Raw genomic sequence first — 24196 nt, 5'->3', positions numbered from 1 at the left:
TTAGAAACAACTGTGATTGTTTTTTTTGTTGAGATGTCATTTCAATTTATTTTTGGTCATTTTCTTCATAACAGGCATAAAAAATTGCTAATAGCATGCTAATATTTCGGCAGCTAGCTAGCTAACTTTCTCGTTCCGCCCATTTAGATGCAACAATTCTGCATCTTTGCATTTTTTAATAGCCGTTCAATCTGTTTCTTCACAGATGGAACTCCCAAAATCTTGTCAGCCTTCAGCGAGAAAGTGGTGAGTCCGAACGAGTTTGTGTCCTTGATGTGTCACGTTAAAGGGACGCCACAACCCGCTGTCACCTGGACACTGGACGATGACCTGGTAATGAAGGACAGCCGTCACCGGATGGGCCACAGCATCACGGCAGAGGGGAACGTCATCAGCTACCTGAACATCTCCCAAACGCAGGTCCGCGACAGCGGGGTGTACCGCTGCACCTGCAACAACTCAGCCGGGACGGTCTCCTACCAGGCTCGAATAAACGTAAGAGGTGCTTGTCAGATCAGCTCCTCCAAAACACACACATGCACAACACATATAACTTAGTTTGGTTGTTGAGATTTTCACACATGCCTTTAAAAACCTTTTGAGACTGAATCTGGGCTCATTTCAGGGAATAATCAGCCTTTCTTCTGTCGTTCTTTTTCCTTTTGGTTACTTAAAAAGGCGTTAAAGCAGCAAAAAAATCAACTGCACACCGTTTTTACCTTAATTTAAATCAGTCAAGACATGTTTGGTGCTTGTTTCTTCTGTTTTGCAGTGGAACTACATGGCGAATATTGCCAGCTAAGGAATGAAAGCAATGGTTCACCGGTTTAACATCCTCCAAATTGCATGCCTGAATTATCATACTTACCTCAAACTGTGTGGAATCGTTCAATATCTCTAATAGACTTGCTTATGTGGTTCAAGACACTGTGTCACACACTGTTAACTATAAATATGGACAAAAATACTGAAGGGTCAGGCTTCAATCTACTGTTTTTAGCCATGCGGTGTGCTTCTGTCCACTCTTTCACAGCATCTGCTGTTTTTTTTGCCATATAAAAACCTTAACTGCTTCCATTCTTGTTATTTATGTCAGTTTCTGCATTGTAATGATGCTATTTATGTGCTAATAGCCCCCCCCTTGTGGAGAACCTTCAGCCTACTAAACCTAAGTGAGTGAGTTACAAGTCCAAGAACCATAAACACACAGCTGGACAGACATATGTGCATTCCAAGGCCTAGGTTGCAGCCGCGGTAGGACTGTCCTATGAAGACTCCTCCTTAGTAGCCTATTGGTCATACAAGTGGAACAGTCCTAAGGAGGCTGTGTGGTGATGTCCTCAAAAAGGTCCCACCTCTTGCAATTGCAGCACCAAACTTGTGGGGGAACTGGCGAGAGAAAATGGAGCCCGTTGCATTGTGTTTGTTGCTATGGTAGCGGATACAGCAACAAGCTAATGTAGTGTGATAAACTACATATATACAAACACGTTTGATTAAAATATGATATTTGGATGAATATTGTATTAAATCATTTTACATTTTCTAAGGTCACGAAGACGAATTCAAGGACATGAACAGCTTGCATTTTAAAACAAGCTTTGCTCAACCCGCCTCGTTTTTTCCACCGTTTTTGGTGCTGCTGTTTTTTTTTTCCTTCGCATTGTTTGCGCACAGAGAACTGTGGGTAATCGAAGCCCTGAAGGATGCATCAGTTGCGTCCTTGAAATCGGAACGTAGGCTGCATTTCCAGGCTGTATATGAACTCTAAAAGAACCCTCTGCGTGATTAAAGGGTTCTTTGCATCACAAAGGTGTTCTTCATACTGTTGAGGAACGTGCTGTAGATGGTCCTATGTAGAACTTTTGAAAAGGGTTCCATATAGCACAAAACGGATTCTTCTCTTAAAACAAACTTGATATCATAACAATACAAAAACCCTTTCTGAGGGTTCTGGTATAGAACCCTTTTCAGAAAATTTCTCTATAGAACCATCTACAGCACATGACTTCAGATTGAACCATTTTGTGATACAAAGAACACTATAATCATGCAAAGGGTTCTTTGGGTGTTCATGGTTCTATTTAGAACCAGTTTCTTTATTAAAGAACCGTCCTTAAAGGATCATCTTTTTAAGACTAAAGTTAGACTGTTTTATAAACCACATTAGCCTGGCTTTACAGGATGAAACGTTTATGCAACTATTTACATTTATGGCATTTGGCTGACGCTCTTATCCAGAGCGACTTACAATTTGATCATTTAACACAAGTAGGCGAAGGTGGTGTTAGGAGTCTTGCCCAAGGACTCTTATTGGTGTAGTATAGGGTGCTTACCCAGGTGGGGGATTGAACCCCAGTCTACAGCATAGAAGGCAGAGGTGTTAACCACTACACTAACCAACCACCAACTAATTGCACAGTGAGTTGTGAGTTGCTTGCAATGCATTCAGTTGGTCCAGTAGCCAATTTAGCAGCTCATATTTTAGATACACCATATCGTTTTCACTCTAGCCTCATCCACAAGGTGTGATTTAGATATTTGCAGCATTTTTCTCATAGAATTTCCAGCTGTTACTGCTGTTCTTTTTACTATATCTGTTTATCAGTCTTTTGCGCGTCTATTCAAGGTTCTTAACTGTATATCTGCATTTTTATTTGCTTTGAAAATGAATGTTTAACTAGCTGTTATGGATGTAGCCTAATTGATGTCATCACTTATCCCGTGCTGGGAGCACAAGTCCATTGAGGAGCGCCTCTCAGTCTCTCCTTCTCAATTTCTCTAGTCATTTTCACTTTTTGCATCCCAAATGAATCTGAGCTCTGTGTATGATGATGAGGCGTGAATCTGACGAAAATGAATCTAGATATGATATCACGATAACAGGAGGTTAGCAGAGAAGAGTAAACCCTAGCACAAGCAGCCATTTAAACAGATGTTGGTGCAAGCTGGCTGGTAAACGCAGCTGGAAATAGAAAAAGTCGCTTTGTTTTTGCGGCTCAGAAAACTGACCAAATGAAAAGCTACCAACCTTACAGTTAAAAGGGAGTCCATGCTTTTCAAGCATCTAATGAACCATCATCTGTTTTGTTTTCTTGTCCACTTTTGTGGCGAAATCTGTTGTTTGTAACAGTGGCTGTGTTTACATGCAAAGATTTTTGCCATTGAATACGGTTGAATACATCATACTTCAGACGGAGGTGTTTATGCTCACTCTACTCAACAATCTGATGAAAATCTCTGTTTACATGCTCACTACAAGTAATCTGATCCAAAATGACAAGCATGTGTAGAGAACCGCTTAGTGTAGACGTTACCATGACAACCAGCATCACGTGAGGTCCAGTCAGAGTGAGATGAGCAGCAGTGAGCAGTGCTTGTGTTTTTAAGCACTTTAAAATGACGTCAGACTCAGGAAAACGTCCTTCACATGTCCTTATTAAAGAAGGCCGAGAGGAAGACGTCGTGTTCTGAGACACATAAGCTGGACGTCCGTCCCACCGCCGTCTTTTAAAGATCAGAGCATAAACTTCGTCTCCTCTGCAGACCAGTTTCTGCTCCTCCATGTCGCATGTCGTATGTATTCTGAATGACCTCAGTCAGACTAGACTATTCTGATTGTGGTGTTTACAGAGACGTATTCTATTCCCATTGAGCTATTAGTCGGATTATTAACGGATTATTAGGCTGCATGTAAACGTGGCTAATGTCATTTGGCGTGATGGTATGATTCGGTTGGTTGTTTTACAAAGTTGAGTTACCTGCAATTGTTGCAGCTTCAAGTTTCAAATGAGTCTGCAATTTAGTTTCATGTAGAACTAAAGTTGTGAAGCCAGCCTACGAGGTTGCTTAAAGGGGAATTCCACCACGATTTAAAACATTTTTTGAGGTGTAAACAGTCATTCTGAGTGGTTTGATGAGAAACAGTGTTTTGTAGAGAAACAGACTCCAATTGCTTTGCGGTGGTGGTGAAGGGAACCAGGGGTCACCATATCTACAACACAAGTATAGCCAGTTTATTTACTATCCAAAACCACCAGTGAACCTACACTGGTTTTTATATGTAAAGTTGATGATGGTAAAATAGTGATAAAGGGGGGAAAAAAGGTGTACTTTGGGGACTATTTTGCCTTACAATGCCCTGCATGTCCCCCTCCGCCATGAATTGATTTAAAAAAGCCAAAATATAAACTGTAAAACACTGTGAAACATACATTTCATGTAATAACCTTCTATAAGGGAGCTTTAACAGGTGGATGTCTGGTTCCTGTCACCATCACTATGAACAATTCTGACTTTCTTTGGAACATAGCATTTCACACCAAACCACTCTGAATGGCTTTGTCAACCATTTAGTTACGTTGAATTTATGAAAAATCGGTGGTGTTCCCCTCGAATGACAACACATCCTTTGCAGCAAACGTTGAACGATTTAGACATGCAGCTGTCATGGCTTCAACTGGTGTAAGGATCCATTACTTTTTAACTACATTAACTTTGCAGCGCCAACTTCAGACGCCTCGGCTGGTCGACTGCATTTGTGTGAGGAGAAAACGGTGGACGTTGGAAGTTTTGTCAAACTGGCCCTTTAAGTGAACTGATTGAGCTGTCGCTTGTGCGTTTTCCATATTCATATTCATGTCTCTGATGAACGCATTTCTACCACAACATCAGACTCGCTGTCATGCAAATGATTTCTGCCCACATTACCTAGTGTTGGCAGATTAACCTATTATACAATATTTATATTTACACTGGCTAACAGTGGTATATTGTACCTCCTACACACTGTAGCCAAGCTTTGTTGTCATATTAGCGCTCATATTCAGCAGAGATTTATAAAAACATGAACAAAGCTGTCCATAAAACCTGGACCCCCCCCCCCCCCCCTTAATAAATCCACACTGTGGGTGTCGTACTCCATTGGATGTCTCTATTTCACCGGCTTTACCAGGTCTGTTATGAATTACCATGTCTTTAAAGATCTTTTTTACCGTTTATTTCCATTACTGACCCATTTTTTATTTATTTTTAGCACTGGAATTTCTCCTTCAGGCTCATGATAGCTTAATTAAGGTTACTCACAATGCCTTCGAGACATGATTTTTTGAAATAAAATAATGCTGTCCGTTCTGATGACTGTACAGCGTGTAAATCAGAGGTTGTTTTGTTCTCTTTCTCTCTCGTCCCGTCCCTGACTGTCAGCGGCGGAGGAGCGCTGCAGATAAATCGGTGCCATTCCAGAGACGGGATAATGACCGTTTGTCGCATCACTGGCTCTGTAATAGTAGTGGATGTGATGTGTAATGTGATGGTGGATGGTTAGGTAGAGACGAAATCCACAGACTGAACAAGGAAAAGGGAATTAGTCCTTTGCATACAGGAGATCTTGGCTGTTCTGTGCGCATATTCTGGCGTGTTTCTGACAAAGTAGTGGGCTACACTTGAAAAGCAAGTACATTCAAGGGGAATTCCGATGACTTTTCAAAATCTCTGCATAAATAAATGGTGATTTAGAGCAGTTTGATGAGAAATGCTTCACTCTAGACACGTTGTTCACATTGGTGGTGATAGGAACCAGATGTCTGAAGAGCTTAATGTCTCTAAAAGCTCCCTCATTACAAGCAGTGGTTGTGAAAACAGCGCTTGATGCCTAAGACATTGTTTTATGACAGTTTTAAGAGGCTTTTGGTCTAAAATGTATTTTAGTATATACATTCCTGGTGTTGAGGGAACAAAATAGGCCCCAGAGAAAACTTATTTTTTCAAATTTACCACTGTTTTACCAGCTGTAGACATGGTGACCCCTGGTTCCTATCACCACCACTGTAAAGAAATCAGAGTCAGTAAGTTTCAGTCCAGTGAACCATTTCACGCCAAACCACTCTGAATTACTTTGCTCACATCTCAATAATCGAAAGATGCAGAAATTTAGAAAAATCTTAAAGTAGAATAGAACTGTGTTCTCAGAAAAGCATTTAAGTCTTATAAATGTAGTGTAAAAAAATTGATTTTGGGAAATATTTGTCAAAGTTTCTGTATATTTAATTTGAAATCATGTAAACAAAGTCATTCAGGGTGGTTTGTGTGAAATGGTTCATTGTAGAGAAATTGGAAATTGGCTGACTGTGATTTTTACAGTGGCGGTGAAGGGAACCAGGGGTCACAATATCTGCAAGAAAAAATCATTTATATATATATATATATATATATGTATATGTATATATATATATATATATATACATACATGTAAATATTATACAATTATATATATTGCTGTATTGCTGCTGTCGAAACAAAACCTTGTACTGTATCCCCATTTTTCTCATTTTTCAGTTTATGACATAATTTGAAAATGCCTGTTGGTCTTTACATTGTGGGTAAATTTCATGATGAATGGACCAAAAGAAACGGCCCAAAATTACCTGGAAAAAATTCTGGTTCCATTGACTTACATTGAAATTAAAGTGTGTTTTTTCCTTCTCCTGTAAAGTTATCATTTTGGAGATACAAGGTTTTCTTCTGACAGCAGTGATATACTATGGTACATCATCTCCATTTCATTAGCTTTAGCAGTAGAGTAGCTTTTAATACTCTCCTGTCGAGATATTTAGTTGCTGTGGCTGTTGGAATGACAGATCCTGCTTAGGGACTTTGATTTGACCTCCATCGCCCCCCTTCATTGCTGAATGTTTGTCCACCACAGTAGCCTAAGAACACACGTAGAGTTTGTTCAGAAGAACAGCGTGTTTGCGCCGCATTGGGCCACCAGTGTCATTTGCGTTTGTCTGCTTCGATTAAGTATGCATACCTCAGGTCACTAGCAACCTTTGACCTCTGCAGCCTTACCATCTTACCTCATCCAGTTTCTCCAGATAAATCTGTTTAGGGTGGCCTGGATATTTTAAATACTTGGAGGTTTTGCCTTTTTTGAAGCTACAAAACTACAATAACTTTCATTAACCCTTTGAAATCTCAGGCTTATTACATAATAAGGTTTATTGTTAGGGACTTCAATCCAAACTGGTTGAGCTATTCTTAGATTCTAGAAGCGTGCAACAAAACTTTGGGCCGGCCAGCAGGCCTTGATCATTTAAGGGGTGAACGAAGGCCTTCAGATTCATTTAAAGGGCTCTTATTCGGACACATATAAGACTAGCACAGCTGGTGAATATAGACTATAACATTGATTAAAACGGAAGCACATCTGTACTGATTAAAATATGTAAATATTGTTGTTTTTAAGGTTGGTTTTGAGAATGGTTTGAGTTTGGGTGCTTGGGCCAGCCCAATAAACAACAAAATAATAAAACATCTAATATTTCTCATTTTGATATTGAGAATCTTATAAGATGGTTTAACCTATTTCTGTACATTTTCACTGCACTTTTATGTAGTGAAAGTGTCTTAATCCACTGGCAGGTCGTTTCACCTGTTTCCAGACCAAAACACTTGCATTCAACAGTTTTACACTCTCATTGCCATTTGGAGAGCAATTCTCTCGCCGGTCAACACAGTCTATGTATGAAGCGTAGCTGCAGAAGCAGCCCATTTTAAATCCACTGTTTTTGTGTTGTCATGAAAACCAATTTTACATGTAGCCTATAGTAGATAAGCCCCGCCTTCTCACCCTGAAGTTATAAGGAATGTTTCCGTCCGGGTTGGTTTTTAAAACAAGGCACAGGGTAGCCAATGAGAACAGAAGGCATTTACATATATTGGTCTTAAAGGAGCAGTAACAAAAACAGCCACTTCAACTTGGTGGCATTGAGAGAGGTTGGAGAGGTCATTTTAAATAAAAAAAAAATACTTATGAAAATATGAAAAACTAAATGAATTATGACTGCGCCCTGCGATGGACTGGCGACCTGTCCAGGGTGTATCCTGCCTTCCGCCCGATGACTGCGGGGATAGGCTCCAGCACCCCCCCGGGACCCTGAGGGAGAAAAACATCTTAGAAAATGGATGGATGGATGGAATTATGACTGCTTTTGGTAGTTAAAAACACACAAATGCTGCAAGTGGACCTCTGGGAAAAAGAGTGAAACGTAGTATATGGGTCCTTTAGTTATTTCTCAAATGTAGCTCATTGAAACAAGTGGAAAAATTCTATTAAATGCAGAAGTTATTGTATGTACAGCCATATTTTGTCTTTACATTTTTGACAACAGACAAAAAATATTAAAAAAAACCAAAAAAAAAAACTGCAAACTGGAACCTCGACAGGATGTAGACGTAATGCAAGTGTAATTCATTGCATAACAGACTGTGTAATTAATAATGTAAGTATATATATATAAGTAATCTATGATGAATGTATAGCAAAATGACAGTAATAACTCCAGACTTCTAAGGGTTAAAGAGAGGTATTTCTCTTTTTTGTCTTTAAAGGTGCTGCTGATATAAGACCGATGAAAAACCTCACAGCCATAGCCGGCCGAGACACCTACATACACTGCCACGTCATTGGTTACCCCTACTACTCCATCAAATGGTACAAGAATTCCAACCTGCTCCCGTTCAATGATCGTCAGCGGGCCTTCGAAAACAACGGCACACTAAAGCTGCTGAACGTGCAGAAGGAGCTGGACGAGGGGGAGTACGCCTGCCATGTGCTCGTACAGCCTCAAGTCTTTAAAAACCAGAGCGTCTACATCACTGTGAAAGGTAAAACCCCTCTGAGTCCACGGCCAACTTCAGAAAGACGAAGATAAAATTTCACTTTTGAATATTTAGGAAGGCGTTAACCCATATAGAAATCTGAAACAGGGCAGAATGTGGATTTCAAGTATAGGACAAATGGGTCATTCTACAGAAACGTCCACTTTTCTGTCTGTCCATAAGTGTCACTGGTGCTACTCATCGTCATTGGTGTTACGCATGAGGAAGGTCACACCGGAGACATTTTAATGGAAAAATGCCTTTTACAAAACGGCTGCTACAGAGCATCAGACCACATGTTGTCAGTCATGGAATATCCGCTGAAATATGTCATTTAATCCATTTGTATTCTATTCTTTCACAATGACCTCAGAATAAAGTCGGTCACACCAGTGACATCAACTAACTTCAGCTAGCTTCATACGAGATCAAGAGATGCGAAAATCTCTGATACCTGAAAGACACGGTGGACTCGCCGTGTGCTTTTCTTCATAGATCCTCAAAAAACAGGTAAAAGCATGTCAAGTGATGTCATCAGTGTGACTTTTATTCCCAAAATAAGAGATTTTTTCTTACATAGTAACACCAGCGACACGACTCCTTGGGACAACGTTCATTATGTTTTATAATATTTATTCGGCATTTGTTTCCTTTATGTCATTTAATTCATTTGTTTCGTAGTCACATATAGATTATAGTGGTTAAAATGGCAGAAAAATGTGTTTTTTACTTCAAAATATGGCCTCACCCTTCACACATGACTGTGCTTGGAATTCGAGATCATTAATTTAAAAACCAATTTTGCTAAATTGACACCTCAGTAAGATGTAATTGTTAAAATAGCATGTTCTTGTATTCTACAATAGAAATAAATTGTAACCGAAACATGTTTTTCAAGCGTAATATATCTGTAAATGCTAGGGACACAAAAACAGACGTTTCTGTGGAATGACCCAAATAGTAGCATGTATGAGCGGCTTTTATTCACAACTCAGATTTTGTCATATATGTGACGCATATCGCTGCTGTCAGACGAAAACCTGGTAACTCCAAAATGCTAACTTTACAGGAGAAGGAAAAAACCTACTCTACTTTTAATGTAAGTCAATGGAGCCAGATGTCTTTCCAAGTGATTTTGGGCTGTTTCTTTGGGTCAATTCATCGTGAAATTTCCGCACAACGTAAACGATAACAGGTATTTTCAAATTAAGTCAAAAACTGAAAAATGACAAAAATGGACATACAAGGTTCCAACAGTAACGATATGCTGACTTGGTTGTTTTCAAATATGGGGCATATATTTCAGCCCTATATCAATTCATGCATGCATATAAATGTGAAACAGGAAAATTTAAAAGTACATGCTAGAAAACATTATTCATATATATGGGTAGAATATATTCCTATTGTTTTATAGGTTTTATCAGCCACACATCAGATACATAGCTTATATATACGATCCATATTTTATGCATGTATGTATTCACCCACCTATGAATCTGTCCAATATTTCATACATATATATATATATATATATATATATATATATTTAGAGTACTGTACATCACATATATTGTGAAATATATGCCTAACCCTGTATGATAAATATGCGTATATGACCATATATCAGATTTCCATATGAGAAAAGGGCGTTTCATTTGAAACAGCCAATGTAGCAGTGAATGGCCACTAATTAGCATTACCATCATGCTAATTCAGTGCCTACTACCTTCTATTCATGGTTAGCCATAGTAGCATGTTTGGTTTGTTTATTCCTTCAAGATTCAACACTGAAAATACTTAGAAATGCATGAATAAGGCAAAAAAGATGTGGAGGAAAACAAATAAATGCAGTAAGTAGCCTTAATTCATTTTTTTTGGGCTAGAAAAGAATCAGAGGTAATGTTAGCATTATTAGTTGTTATGCTAATAATGTTTCTGTGACACGTTCACTGAGGAAACAGTGGGATTCATTTTCATTTATCTTAAGTACCACATGGGTTTGTTAACACTTTACCGGACGGCAGTTTATCTATGTAGATATTTATAAAGGCCTGTTCTAGGCTTAACACTTGCTGAGGTAAAATGACGTCAAAGAGAGCCATAAGCAGCCTTTAGGACAGCTGAGACTCAGTATTAGCGGTTATACGTTTACGTCCTTCGGTAAAGGGCGGTAGGTGGCTTTGTATTCTTTTTCTGAAAAGGAACAAAAAACTTTATTATTACCTCAAGTCTTTTCTGGTCCTCCTCAGTGCCCCCCTTCATCCAGCCCTTTGAGTTCCCTCGCTACTCCATCGGCCACAGGGTCTTTGTGCCCTGTGTGGTGCGGTCAGGGGACCTGCCCATCTCCATCGACTGGGAGAAGGATGGAAAACCCATTAATGCCAGCCTGAATGTCACTATTGACAAAATTGACTTCACCAGCTCTTTGCGCATCTCCAACCTCCAGCGAGTGCACAATGGCACGTACACATGCATCGCTCGCAACGACGCCGCCGTCGTCAAATACCAGAGCCAGCTCATCGTCAGGGGTAAAGAGCAACAATGACTATGAGTGCATTTAAGATGGTAAAACATTGAGGAATTATGTCAGCGTGATAATTTGCCTTCTTTCTGTAGTTCCTCCTAGATTCAAAGTCCAACCCAAAGACCAGGATGGGATTTATGGAAAAGCTGTGATCCTGAACTGCTCTGCCGACGGGGAACCCCGCCCAACAATAGAGTGGAAGTATTCGAAAGGTGAATGGGGTTTGCCTTACTTACTGCCCATGTCATCACTTTGTTTGCCGAACAGAACCATTATGACCTCCACGAAACAGAAAGACCAAGCTTTAAAGGGGAATTGCACTGATTTTTCCAAATTTCTAAATTCAGTCAGTGACAACAGTGAACAGCTTTGAGTTTTTATGTGTCAATAATGGCAAGAAAGTGGTGAATTTTGAAAACTGTCATAAAACTATGTCTCATCATGCACTTACCTCAAACCTTGCCGGGTTATTGACAAAGAGTGAATGTGTTTACATGCACCTAATAGTCAGATAACTGCAGAAAATCAGATCTTGTTTGTAATCTAATCAACGTTTACATGCACTTGAGTAATCAGATAATGGGAAAACTCCGGGTCTACATGAGTCCGGCAGCAATCCGATTTCGGCCAGTAAACCCACAGAGGAAGACGTGACGTAAACGTAATGTAGAACTCAAACTTTTTTCTTTTTTAATGTTGCGCCACTTTACCTTAAAATATAAAGATTCATCATCCAGAAGATGAAGAATATTTAAATCCTTCATTTTGTCAAGTATGTAGATTGCGCTAAAAGTGTTTTGCTGCATCTTGCAGTGATGCTGCTCGCTTATTTCCGGTACCGCAGCCTGTTTCCGCACATGCGCAGACTGAAAAATCCAAAAGAAATCAGAGCAAGAGTTCACACACACTGAGAAATCTGATTACTGAGCTCAATTCCAGCCTGTTTATCAGATTTCTTAGTTGGATTTCTAAACCTTACTCTGATGTAAGAAATCAGAGCGTGCTGTTTACATTACCATTTAAATGATCAGATAACCACAGGAATCCGATCATGCCCGGATTATTGAGTGCATGTAAACATACTCAATGTCAAATGATATCACAGCCATCCAAGAGCATAACTGTCCTCACTCTCTCTTGGTCAATAGGTTGACCTTCTCTCTCCCCCATCGCTCCGCATGATGGCAGCCAATGCAGACGCCTGTTAGCTGAAGTAACAGAATTAGCAGTTAGTGTTCTCCTCCAAGCATGTTGAGCTGTCCAGTGACATTGCATTAGCAGTAATTTGAAAAGACGAGGTGGCGCATCACTTGTGAACTAACACGACATTCAGGATTCAAGCCAGAAATAAAGGATATGCTGGTCTTCTTAGTGAAAAAAGCTCTCACTACACTAACAGTGATTATAATTGTTTTGACTGAAGCTCTGAACTCTTCGGCAGGTGCCGGAGTACCGCAGTTTCACCCAATTGCCCTGAACTCCGGCTACAGGATCCAGCTGCTGGGCAACGGCTCGCTGCTCATAAAGCACGTCCTGGAGGAGGACGCGGGCTACTACCTGTGCAAGGTCAGCAACGACGTGGGAGCCGACGTCAGCAAGTCTATGTACCTCAATGTGAAAAGTAAGACGTCCCACTTTGCTGAATATTTTGCTTATTATTTATAATACCTTCATCACTGTCTCAGTTAACCTTTTAAGACCTCACCCTGAAAATGGTATAAAGTATGCTTACCTTTGTCTGCATCTTCAGCACTAATTTGGCTCCCCAGTTGTGCCACTGACATCAGAAGAATGTACAAAATAAAAAAAAAAGAACTGAAGGTTAACATTGCAAACAAACACTAGAGTGCAATAGTCACCGAAATCAAATAAAAAAAAAATACATCACCCAAACCTTTCTCAACCCTCTAAAACTATAGCCAGCTCTTCATTAAGGTCACACAGACTTGTTGATGTGGTTTATTACGCTGTATGACTTACTGTAAGCTATAAAAAACCTCAGTGCTATGGGCAGCTGTACAACGTTGGTATTCACAAAGCACTCTTGAGATGGTTTCTGAAACAGTTTTCTCTATTTTTATAGCTGACAGTAAGGCATACTGTGTCCTAAACCACACTGACAAGCCTCCACAACCTTAACAAAAGCTGGTTTCTTGTTGAGAGGGTTGAAAGACGTTTTAGGATTCTATTTTACAGAAACGATTTAGGTGACTATTGAGTTCTAGTGTTTGTTAGCACCACTAGTCTTGTAGCTATAGTTCTGAACTGAAGAAGCAAAATGTGGATATCAAACATGCCTTGGCTGATCGACTACATCTAGAGTAAGTGACAAATTGGGCATATTTGATTTGGCACAGAGCCACTCCTTTAAACATGAGTCATGAACTCAATATTTATTAAAGATCTAGACCAGAGATCGGCGACCCAAATGTTAAGAAGAGCCTTTTTGTCCTTTCAAAACTCCAGTTTTACCATCTTGGCTGTAAGTATGTCTCAGTATGTGCTGATGTGTTAGTTAGACTGAGAAATGGAATGGAATAAATGGAAACACGGACTTACTTTGCTCTGCTTTAAGCTTTAGCACAGCTATTCTCACATCTCCAGCAGGAAACTTTTCTCCAAACGTGGATAATTCATCGTAAAATGTCTCTCAACATTCGGCTTTTTACGAGGTTGGAGTCGCTTCTCACTCGCCAACTTCTTGCTCTAACGTTTCTGTTCCACCTTAAATGGTGCCTGAAGCACCATAATGTAGCTGTTGCACCATTTAAGGTGGCACAGGAGATTTTGAAGAAGAAGCTGGCGAATGTGAAGCGGCTTTTTAGCACTTGACAGTTTCTTGTTGCGGATTAAACGTACCAGCAACGCTGGAGTGTTTATAATGTTTATACGGGAGTGTTTTTGCTGTTTCGTTAGCAGTTAGCTGGACGACATTGTTGTCCGTGCTGCTATGGTGACCAGCAGTCTGCGCACCAATCTTCAGGGTTAAAGGGTGAATCAGTAGTTTCTACATTAACTCCAGCGTTTAAGAGCATTTACTGTAAAACTGTGTTGAACGATCAGCAGAGCTTTAATTTACTGTAAAGGAGGATTATTTTATTATTACCTATTAATCTGATTCAGCTGGAGCCACAACAGGGCAGTGAAAGAGCTGCATGTTGCCGACCCCTGACCTAGACAAACTTACTCTCTCCGTTGTTACTGGATTTCTGAATTGTTTGCCTAACTTCTGTATTATTTCTTCAGAAATGTTTACATTTCCCCAAATTAGAAACAAATGGGCTCAATCATGCAAATCCCACATGCAAAATTCAGTGTAGCACATTGAAAAGGGAAATTCCAGCATTCCTACATTACATTTATGGCATTTGGCTGACGCTCTTATCCAGAGCGACTTACAATTTGATCATTTTACACAGGTAGGCCAAGGCGGTGTTAGGAGTCTTGCCCAAGGACCCTTATTGGTATAGTGTAGGGCGCTTGCCCTGGTCGGGGATTGAACCCCAGTCTACAGCGTAGAAGGCAGAGGTGTTAACCACTACACTAACCAACCACTACATGAGGATGTATTGTAAATGTCTGTTTCTCATTTGGCCGTTGTCTTTCTTTGCATTTTTATTCTCTTAGCTTTGTATCTTCTGTGTTATTCCAGCATCCAACACATTTTCCATTGTTTTTTTTCCATAAACAAGGTTTAATTCTTTGAAATCAGTGGAGATTTGTGGTTTTGTAAGCATGTTTTTTTTTTCTTCTCAGCAACAGTAACTAAGAAAAGCTAGACTTAAAGCTGTGGTTGATGTTGGTTGGCTTGGTGACCCTTAATGTTTTGAGTAACCTTGTTGGCGTGGCTTTCCAGGGGTTAACGTTTCGCTTTCCATAAAGGTTAACTGAGGCCACTGTGTCATAGAGGAAAGACGCACCAGTTCCAGGCCAGTGCAGTGGAGCTTCTGCCTCACTTCCACAGCAGCGCGTTTGCCCAAGACATGTGCGTCTATCCGCTCAGTAGCCAAACTTATCTCCCCTCCATTAAGCCTTCAGCTCGAGCAGAAGCTGTCATGTGGAAAAGCTAGCTTTGAGGAAGCACTAATGCTGTGTGTGTGTGTGTGTGTGTGTGTGTGTACATGTTACACACATAAGTCCACACATAAAATTACAATGTAAAAAACGGAAAAATGTGTGTAGCACTGCAATAATGTTATATAGCCATCAGAGGCCAGATAAAGGCAGATGCAAATGTTCTGTTTTCTTATTTACGTCTTAGGTAGAGGCCAAAATCTGTTTTCCTTTTAGATCAGGGGTCTCTAACTCAAATTACCTGGGGGCCACAAGCCAGTTGGTGTTCTCTAAGGCGGAGGGGCTACATGGGAAAAAGGTTATGTCACATTTCTACCAAATTTTAACACAATTTAAAGAACGGCTTGTATTTTCCAATTATTTAAAAAAAAAAAGAAAACCAAACAAAAATGGAGATACAAGGTTTTGGTCCAATGATGACATGATTCAACCACATAAGGGCATCTTAGTCAATGCTTTAGTCAATGAAATTATTCCGTCAGCACAAATCACAATCACTACTACTACTAAGAATAATAATAATAACAAGGCTTTTGGAATATTATTATTATTAGTAGTAGTAGTAATATAAGTCGAAAGTGTTTATTAAATAATTTATTGTTAAAAGTCAAATAAACTTACATTTTACAGTATAATTAAATGGGTCTCTTATTTTGAAAGCATTGATGTCCATGCTGAATGTAAGTGAAATTATTGTGGGTGAAGTGTGAGAGTGGTTAATTCTACATTCCTAGATTTTACTGCATGTAGCAGTTTTTCATGGATTAGAGGCTCGTGTTTTGAAGCCATATTGAGCCCAATGCCTCCGCAAGCTGCAGGAGAGCAGCATTGCAGTAATTACTGCGCTTGACAGTAGCAAAATCATACGCGTAAAGTTGAAAACTAAAGATTTTATTAATCTATTAAAGTTTCAAGTGTGTTTCAAATCATAAGTCAATGTGTGAGCCAAGTGTGACTGTGTCTGGAGTCTGAGTTGCTGACTCGAGTCCTAATCTCTAATCTCAAATTCTGTCATTGCAGAATTTCTGTCAGAGTGCTGCAGCTGGGCTTCAGCCTATACTTATACAGATGGTTTAAATAGTCAAACTAGGAAAAAAGAGTTAATGTTGTTTAAAGAAAATAGTAATTTAACGTGCTATTAATGCATTAACAACCCAGACACAGACAACAGAAAAGCCAAATCAGGACATACATATACAATCATATGCAGAAGCTTAGGTGCAATTGGTTAAATTGCATGTAAGTGAAAATAAGATCCTTTACAAAGAGCATATGTCTACACTTTTCAGTGCACAATTATTGTTTACGTGCTGAATTTCCGCTATTGTATGTATGTATGAAGCCTTTATTGTCACATAGTCACCAAAGTAACCAGCGAAATTATGATCAACCCGTCCGAGCACATACAATATGACAAGGGGGGAAAAATCAAACATAAAATGTATCTTAGGCAAAAGAAAATGTTATCACTTCAGTGTATTTATCACAATTATTTAACCGGCAGTATTCAAATATTTGCGTATGGCTGTATTTATACAATATAAAAGTAATTTTGTTTCTTAGTCAGTTTTTTGTTTGGTTTCTTGTTACGTTGAAAATTACATTCAAAATTTGTGAGTATGAAACATTTTCTAGGAAATGTATGTATAAATTTGATGAAATTGCCACATTTTTAAAGAATTTGTCTAATATAAATATATAAATTTGATGGAATTTACACATTTCTGATCAAATAATTGAAAATGTCTAATTAAATATCTATGATTAAGTTTGATGAAATGTAATCCAAAATGTGATTCAATGCTAAATTAATTATAAATTTACACATTACAGTTTACAAAACAATCCAAAAATGATCATTAAATATTATGAAACGTGCACATTTCTGAGTAAAAATCCAAAATGAGTTGTTCATTTTATAAAATTTAGACATTTCTGAGCGAATAGTCCAGTAATTTGGAAGCCATTTTACTTGCGTCATGCATTTTCTTAAAGCTTTTCCAAACAATGCTCTAAAACGTCCAACTTTCCAACACCCAGTCATATTTTCAGCACATTCTTTAAATATTTTATCAAGTCACATTTTCAGCTTTGACAGAAAGGTGATGTACAGTTGGAATGTAATGTGCTGGCAAAATTAGCTTTGTTTTAATGCCACTCTATCCTCTTAATCCCTTTCTGCTGCCCCTTTGCAGAGGCCATATTCACAGCTGATCACTCTCTGATGTTAGAGGGGCTTATTTTCCAGGACAGCCCTTATCAAGCTGCAGCAGAAGCTTCCCTGCAGAGTCGTTCTTCATGTGTGCCAAATGCAACCCCTCTCTCTCTCTCTCTCTCTCTCGCTCTGCCTCTCTGCCTCTTTTGAATATACAGTAATGCTACACACACATCCTCGTCCAGCTCCGCGTCCTTTCTGTGATCGATCGGGCTGGCAGGTAAAATGATGTACTGTGTGCATGTCCTGGCGTGGCGGGTCCCCGAGGTGCAAAGCTGTTGTTTTGATTCACTGTGCTCCGCTCGTAGTAACCCGAGCCTCCCTGAGCGCCTGGGCTCTGTGGCTGCTGTGATCCCACCATGCTCACCTCAGCTGAGACCCTCATTAAGCACTGTTCTCGTTTACTATCAGCAGAGAAAGGGATGTTATCTCCCCCTTCAGGACAGAAACAAACCAATGCTCAGCATTTTAGGGGCCCAAGCACTGAAACTGCTGGTGCTGTAACTACTGGCAGCATAGGTAGAGTAATTGCACTGGGGCCTGTAGTGAAGGGGAGTCCCCTAATATCTTTCTTGGACCACTTAGGCAGTTTTGCATCCTTGAAATATGAGTTGCTGACAGAGTTGGGACTTGCAATGGCAAGTAACCAATTACATTGTCCTTGTCATTTAAAAGTTTTCTTATGTGTGACCATTTTTTTTATTTCTGCACTGGGGTAAAAAGATCTGGGTGGACTGGAGGCCTCTTGTTTTTAGTTTGTAGGGTTGCGACTATTAGATGGCAAAGTTGATTAGGTGTCGCCAATGTAAACTGTGGGAAAAATAAGGACTTGATGCCAAAAACTGAAACTGAAAACCAAAAAACCTGACTGTGAAACAGTCCCACACAGCCGACAACTTGTCTGTCTAAATGTTCTACTGTTCTAGTTAACGTTGTCCTGTAAACAGTCATCACAGACACATTGACAGGCAATCATTGTTTATCAGTGTCAATTAGAAGTGATTACGGCAATCGTGCCCATTAAGGACGCCCCATAAAGCTGAAGCGTTTAGATAATGGCAGGCCGTATTGTTGGGCCTTCTCCTCTAAGCCCCTCCTCCTCGTCCTCTGTGCGCTGGTTGGCCTCTGCTGGGCATCACGGTGCGCCTCATTCTCCATGCAAAGCCCAATGGTGCAGTAAAGGGTATCAGCGGAGAAAAGCGAGTGCCTCCACTTAACCAGTCATCTCCCTGTTTACCCCTGGCGAGTAGAGCCCGCGCGGGGCAGGGTGCTGCTGTACAGACGCATCACATCTCCCCACTGACCCAGTCAGGCGCAGCAGCCGTGGCCTACATTCCCAACTCAGACAAAATGGGGGATGATATATGATGCATTCAGCCCAGGACTGAGTCTATAGGTGGCCAGGACCAGAGCTCCTATATACCAGACACAGAATACACCATTAAAGTAAGACACTACAGGGGAAGAGGGTCTTTTTTTAGGTATCACAATGAACTTTTGCAAGTAGACAGTGTTCTTACAATCAGGGGTCAGCATTGCCCATTGCCAGGTAGGAACTGGCATTTCCATATATTTGACAAAAACAAATAATCCAAATAAAATACAAGTATCATAAAGATGCGCTGTGTAAAATATTCAGGTGGTGTGAGTGCACTGCTGCAAGTCAAACGGAGGTGTGGAGTCGGAGGTTTTTCAGATCAAAAAGGTCGGGCTTGATGTTTATGTCTCAAATCCAAGATCAGTATTATTCTGATGCAAATCTTGTAAATCAAATGTAAATGTTAAGAATACATTGTTGCCATTTTTCAGACTGAGTATGAATGCATTTTTTTGTGTACTTGCTGATGCCGTTGCCATATTGAGTAACCTATGTAGAATTAAGTAGTTGTCAGTGTAAAACCTTGCAATGTACCTTGACACATCATTAAATCTAACTAATTTTAAAGGACCTATAAACTAGCTATGCCTTGGATTAAGTAGGGTTTTGTTACATAGCAGATAAGTACTTCTGTACAGCTGAAAGCAAAGTATGTTTCATAGTTTTGATCCCTGCTCCTCAGCCTACTCTTTCAGTCTTTGTAGCACAACAACAGTAAGGATAATATCCAAGGCTAATGCATCTGAAGAGCTCGTGTTTCGAGTTTTATGTGTTGTTGGGTCGTTTGATTGGCGGGTTGAGATGAAGTCACTCTGGTATCTTGGGAATCTTGTTCTTTGTACATTTGAGTAGAGCATTGTGTGCATCTGATTGACTCGCTACATAAATTGCAGCCTCGACCGACAGCTCTGTCTATGGACAATTATCAATAAAGCTGTTTTATCCAAAGCAACATGCTGTGCACGCAAGTACTGAGCAAGCACCCTGAGAAAATGAGCTATAGCAGCTTTGCTGACTTGTACCACACTACACACTGAAACTAAAACCAGGCACTAATGTAGACAGTAGGACAATGCGCTCTCTCTACAGCCTATTTTACAAATACAATTATAAAAAATCAGCATTGTAAAGTTCATATGTTGCATTTCTATTCTGTCAAACAGAGTCAGGTTGGCATAAATGGACATTATTCAACTAATCAACCACTTAATTATTTATTCACAATTACACTTCCCCAACCTCTCTTACACTCAAGTACATTTACTCATGGTGTGGCATTCATATATTCCCATATTCACTTTACAGAACTATATTTTTTACATGTACATATTAATAATTCTATGGCACATCAGTCACTTTTATAACCAATGTCGTTTGCACCTTGCACTTTGCTCTGTGAATTTATTCATTGGCTGTTAGCAAAATCTACTGCACTGCTCCATCGACAGATAGTTCTTTACCTTGTACAGAAAGTTTTTATACCCTTATATATTTTCTATTCTTCTGTGTTTAATAGATGTTGAATATGTTTCTTACTGTATTGTGTTGTTGCTTCTGGATGCCTAAATTTCCTTCGGGATCAATAAAGTATCTATCTATCTATCTATAAATGGATTTTGGTAGCAAATATTTTCACCTTCGTTTAGTCAACTTTTTCGTCTCTGTTTTACTTGACTCCGTGTTTCCATCTGTACTGGTGAAGAAGTAGTGATTGTGTTTGTGTGTTTTTAAAAACGGGTTACAATCGCACAGTGTATGTCTGGCAGGACTTCTAAAGCAGCATGTTTAAACTGACCAATGGCTTGCTGCCCGACCACCATGGTATCAGGAACACTTCATTATGCAAGCAGACCTCACTGCCAGCTTAAGTTGTTGTACATGACGTGGTATCACGTGGCATCAGATGGAGGAGTAAATGAGCGTCATCGGGCCAATAACTGATACGGTATCAATATCGATGCATCCCTAGTAAATGTTATTTGTTACATTAATTAACTAATTATGTGGTTAATGATGTATTTATGTAAAGTTTATGTTTATGTTATGTAAAGTACATGTAAATAATGTACTTTTGTCAACTGAACCAAACCAGAGACCTCTTATGGTAGAATCCCAGTCAGGGGAGTTGACGGTTTGAGGTCAGTTGTCAGAAAGCCAATTAACTGAATTTAATAAAAAAAAAATCTATTTTCAGAAATCCATCAGCTATCCCAAAACATGATGTCTTTTTTGGATGACTGTATCCGTTATTTTTATGCCATATGGACGTATATTCCCCGACTCTGCCTCCTCCACTGATATGAACATGAGTGGCGGTAACTGTGCTCCTCTGAAAATCAATTCTGGATGTTTGTTCTATTCTTGTCCTCCATTGACAGCCCCCTCTAAGAGCTGGGGGAGAGCGAGAGAGAGAGAGAAGGAGAGAGAGCGCCGGCAGGCCGGAGCTGGTTGGCATGGTAACATGTCCAGGTGAAAGGGAAATCTTGGTGGGGAGGGGAGCAGGACTCTCAGGGGAGTGGAGTGCAGAAAACAAGCAGGATTCCCTAAAGAATGGATGCTAATCCATGGACTCCCCCCACACCTCTGTGCTGCAGAGTAAAGGACAGGGCTGCAACCGTTAGTCAACAATGTCAAATATCTTTTGCTTTAATATTGTTGACGATATTGATTGTGGAAAAAAGTCACCATCTTGTTTGAAAGTGCTCTACTGTTATATTTTGTTGTTCATCCCAAAAAAGTACTTGTACTGTAGTTCGGTGATACAAAGATAAGTCAACAAAGTCAGATCTACAGGTTACATTTTATTCGTCCACAATCATAGAATTACATCATCCATTATTGTAAGCATCTATAAACACGTTCATAACATATTATAATGCATTCATAAAGCATTATAAACATGACAATAAATATTTATAAAAATGCATTACATTATGGCCATACGTTATAGCCATTCTTATTATGCATTATGAATTGTTAACGTAATGCATTATAAGTACTTTTCATAACAAATGAGAGCTCATAAGTCGTATTGGTCCGCTATAAGTAAAGTGGAGCGTACTGGACTAAAGCCTCCTCCAGTGTTAAGAGTGAGGCTTCAAGTTGAAGGATTTACTGAAGGATTTACTGAAACACTAAAACACAATAAAGCTCATTACAGGCTTCAGATGTCAGAGTTTAAACTAGAGCTGCCATCAGTTTCACCCAATGTGGGAAAGTCAATGTTCACCACTGTTAATGTGCACCACCGTTAGCCTGGCACTGACTTAACACTGCATATCCAATAGAACTCCAGCAGAAATCAGCATTACTGTACTGTAGCGTAGTATCTCTCTTAAATAAACGTTGTATTTGTCTCGCTCTCCAAGCTGTGACTGATTTCTTTGGCACTGATGGTATAGCAGGTTATTAACACTATTTATAATGCATTATATTAACAATTCATAATGTGTTATAAACATGGCTACAAAGTGTAATTCAGTGTAATTCATTTTTATAAATATGTATAACCATGTTTATAATGCTGTATGAATGCATTATAACATGATAAATGTGTTTGTAGATGCTTACAAAGGTGACTAGAAGAGGTTCTATAGATCTTTAAAGAATAAAATAACCTGTTTCAAGAACAGCTTCTTTCCCAATGTTAGCTTTTGTAGTGAAAAAACACTGTAAGTACTAAATATGCAGGTCACTGATGACAACAGTGCTTTTAAATTTGTCCCTTTCTCTTTGAATGGGTAGAAAACGACATACTCCATCAGGGATAAGTTCTCCACATACTGGTATAGACAATATATTGGTCAGCACGCACTACTCCTGTCTGCTCTACTATACAGTCTGTTAGTGAATGAGTGGAAAAGATAGATCAAAAGCAAGACACTATAAGTGCTGGATCGGGCCTGCCCCGTGACAGAGTGCTGCAGTCTATGTTAGATCAGACAGGGTGACTAGATCTCAGGAGGAAAATTCAGCTTTTCAGCGCCCATGTCTGCTGCCTGTAATTCTGCTGGATATTAAAGAAATACATCAACGTTGCAATTATGTAGTCATGATGGAGACAGCTAACAGCCTGGGGGGCCGGGGGGGTACATTCACTCCTATAAGACAAAGACACTCGCTTGTATTCTTCAGCAATAAATACAAAATAACCTTGACAGGCACATGGGACGGAGGGCGAAGTAGGCCCTTCCTTCTGGTTTATGAATACAGACTGCGTGATGAAGAAAATACCGATCTGTAATTAGTGCCTATAGTCATTATAGCAGAACGGCCTTGCTCACAATGTCAAACAGCACTTTGAAGGAAAATGTGAGGAATCTTAATATCACAGTTGTCCCTGATGATACCGTGATAACGGCCATAATAATACTGGACAAAAGTCTCATTTCTTTCTTCTTTAAGCCTAATGAAAAAATGAGTCCCACTTTATATTAAGTGTCTGTAGTAACTGTGTCGTTACATGTGAACAACATATCTGCAACTGTCAAACACGGGGAAAAATGGTTAAGATGTCGACTTTTCCCGTTCCACCTTAAATGGTGCCGTGTTTACGTTCTGGCACCGCGGGCACCGTTCCAACAAGAAGCTGGCGAATAAGAAGTGACTTCAGCCTCGTAAAACAGTCGAACATTGAGAGACATTTTACAGTAAACTTTCAACTTTTGAGGAAAAGTTTTCTGGCAGAGATGGGAGGAAAGCAGCTCTAATAACTGTGTAGTTATGTGAACAGCATATGCAACAACTAATGTAACTGGTAATGATTACAGACACTGAAAAAAACTGCTGTTCCAGTCTGATTACAAATGTAGTTACTTCTATGTTATTACTCTTGTGTAATTACATGAAAGAGAACAGGCTGTTGCAGCTATTAAGAAGCACTTGTGTAATTACATGAGGCAAAACTGAAGTTGATACACATGTCTAATTACATAGGCAGTGGTTGTGTAATCCATCTGTAACAATGGCTAGTTACAGCCATTACTATAAAGTGGGACCAGAAACTGTAGCACCCGATTTGCTGAGATATATATATATATGTATATATATATATATATATATATATATATATATATATATATAATTTGTATACAAGATTAAAGGTCACATTAGCCAGGTTTCCATCCTCCTGTTGAATTGAAACCGAAATGTTGCAGAAACGCTGTGAATAAGGCTCATTTATCAGCTCACATCCACGTTTTGTTTACTTTTATGGCTGCCTTTTAGATCATAATAGCTCAGAGCTCAGAACATACTGCCTAACATAACAGCTATGGAAATCTCCATTATGTGACCTCGTCTTTATAACTTCATCGTCTGATCTCAGTGTTACGTTTTTCAT

The 24196-nt window shown here is 39.5% G+C and overlaps 1 protein-coding gene across 2 annotated transcripts in view; it reads left to right on the top strand.

Annotated features, from left to right (window-relative positions):
• The window catches only part of dscama (Down syndrome cell adhesion molecule a), a 162723-nt gene that overhangs the window by 91215 nt on the left and 47312 nt on the right, over positions 1-24196 (top strand). For both annotated transcript variants that reach the window (XM_017707733.2, XM_017707732.2), the window contains exons 7-11: positions 206-502; positions 8392-8667; positions 10914-11192; positions 11281-11400; positions 12630-12809. In XM_017707733.2, the coding sequence (XP_017563222.1) occupies positions 206-502; positions 8392-8667; positions 10914-11192; positions 11281-11400; positions 12630-12809 (1152 nt within the window). The remainder of the gene's footprint in view (positions 1-205; positions 503-8391; positions 8668-10913; positions 11193-11280; positions 11401-12629; positions 12810-24196) is intronic.

This window comes from Pygocentrus nattereri, chromosome 18 (genome assembly GCF_015220715.1).
Source record: "Pygocentrus nattereri isolate fPygNat1 chromosome 18, fPygNat1.pri, whole genome shotgun sequence".
Lineage (NCBI taxonomy): Eukaryota > Metazoa > Chordata > Actinopteri > Characiformes > Serrasalmidae > Pygocentrus > Pygocentrus nattereri.
This window is presented reverse-complemented; position numbering and strand designations above follow the sequence as displayed.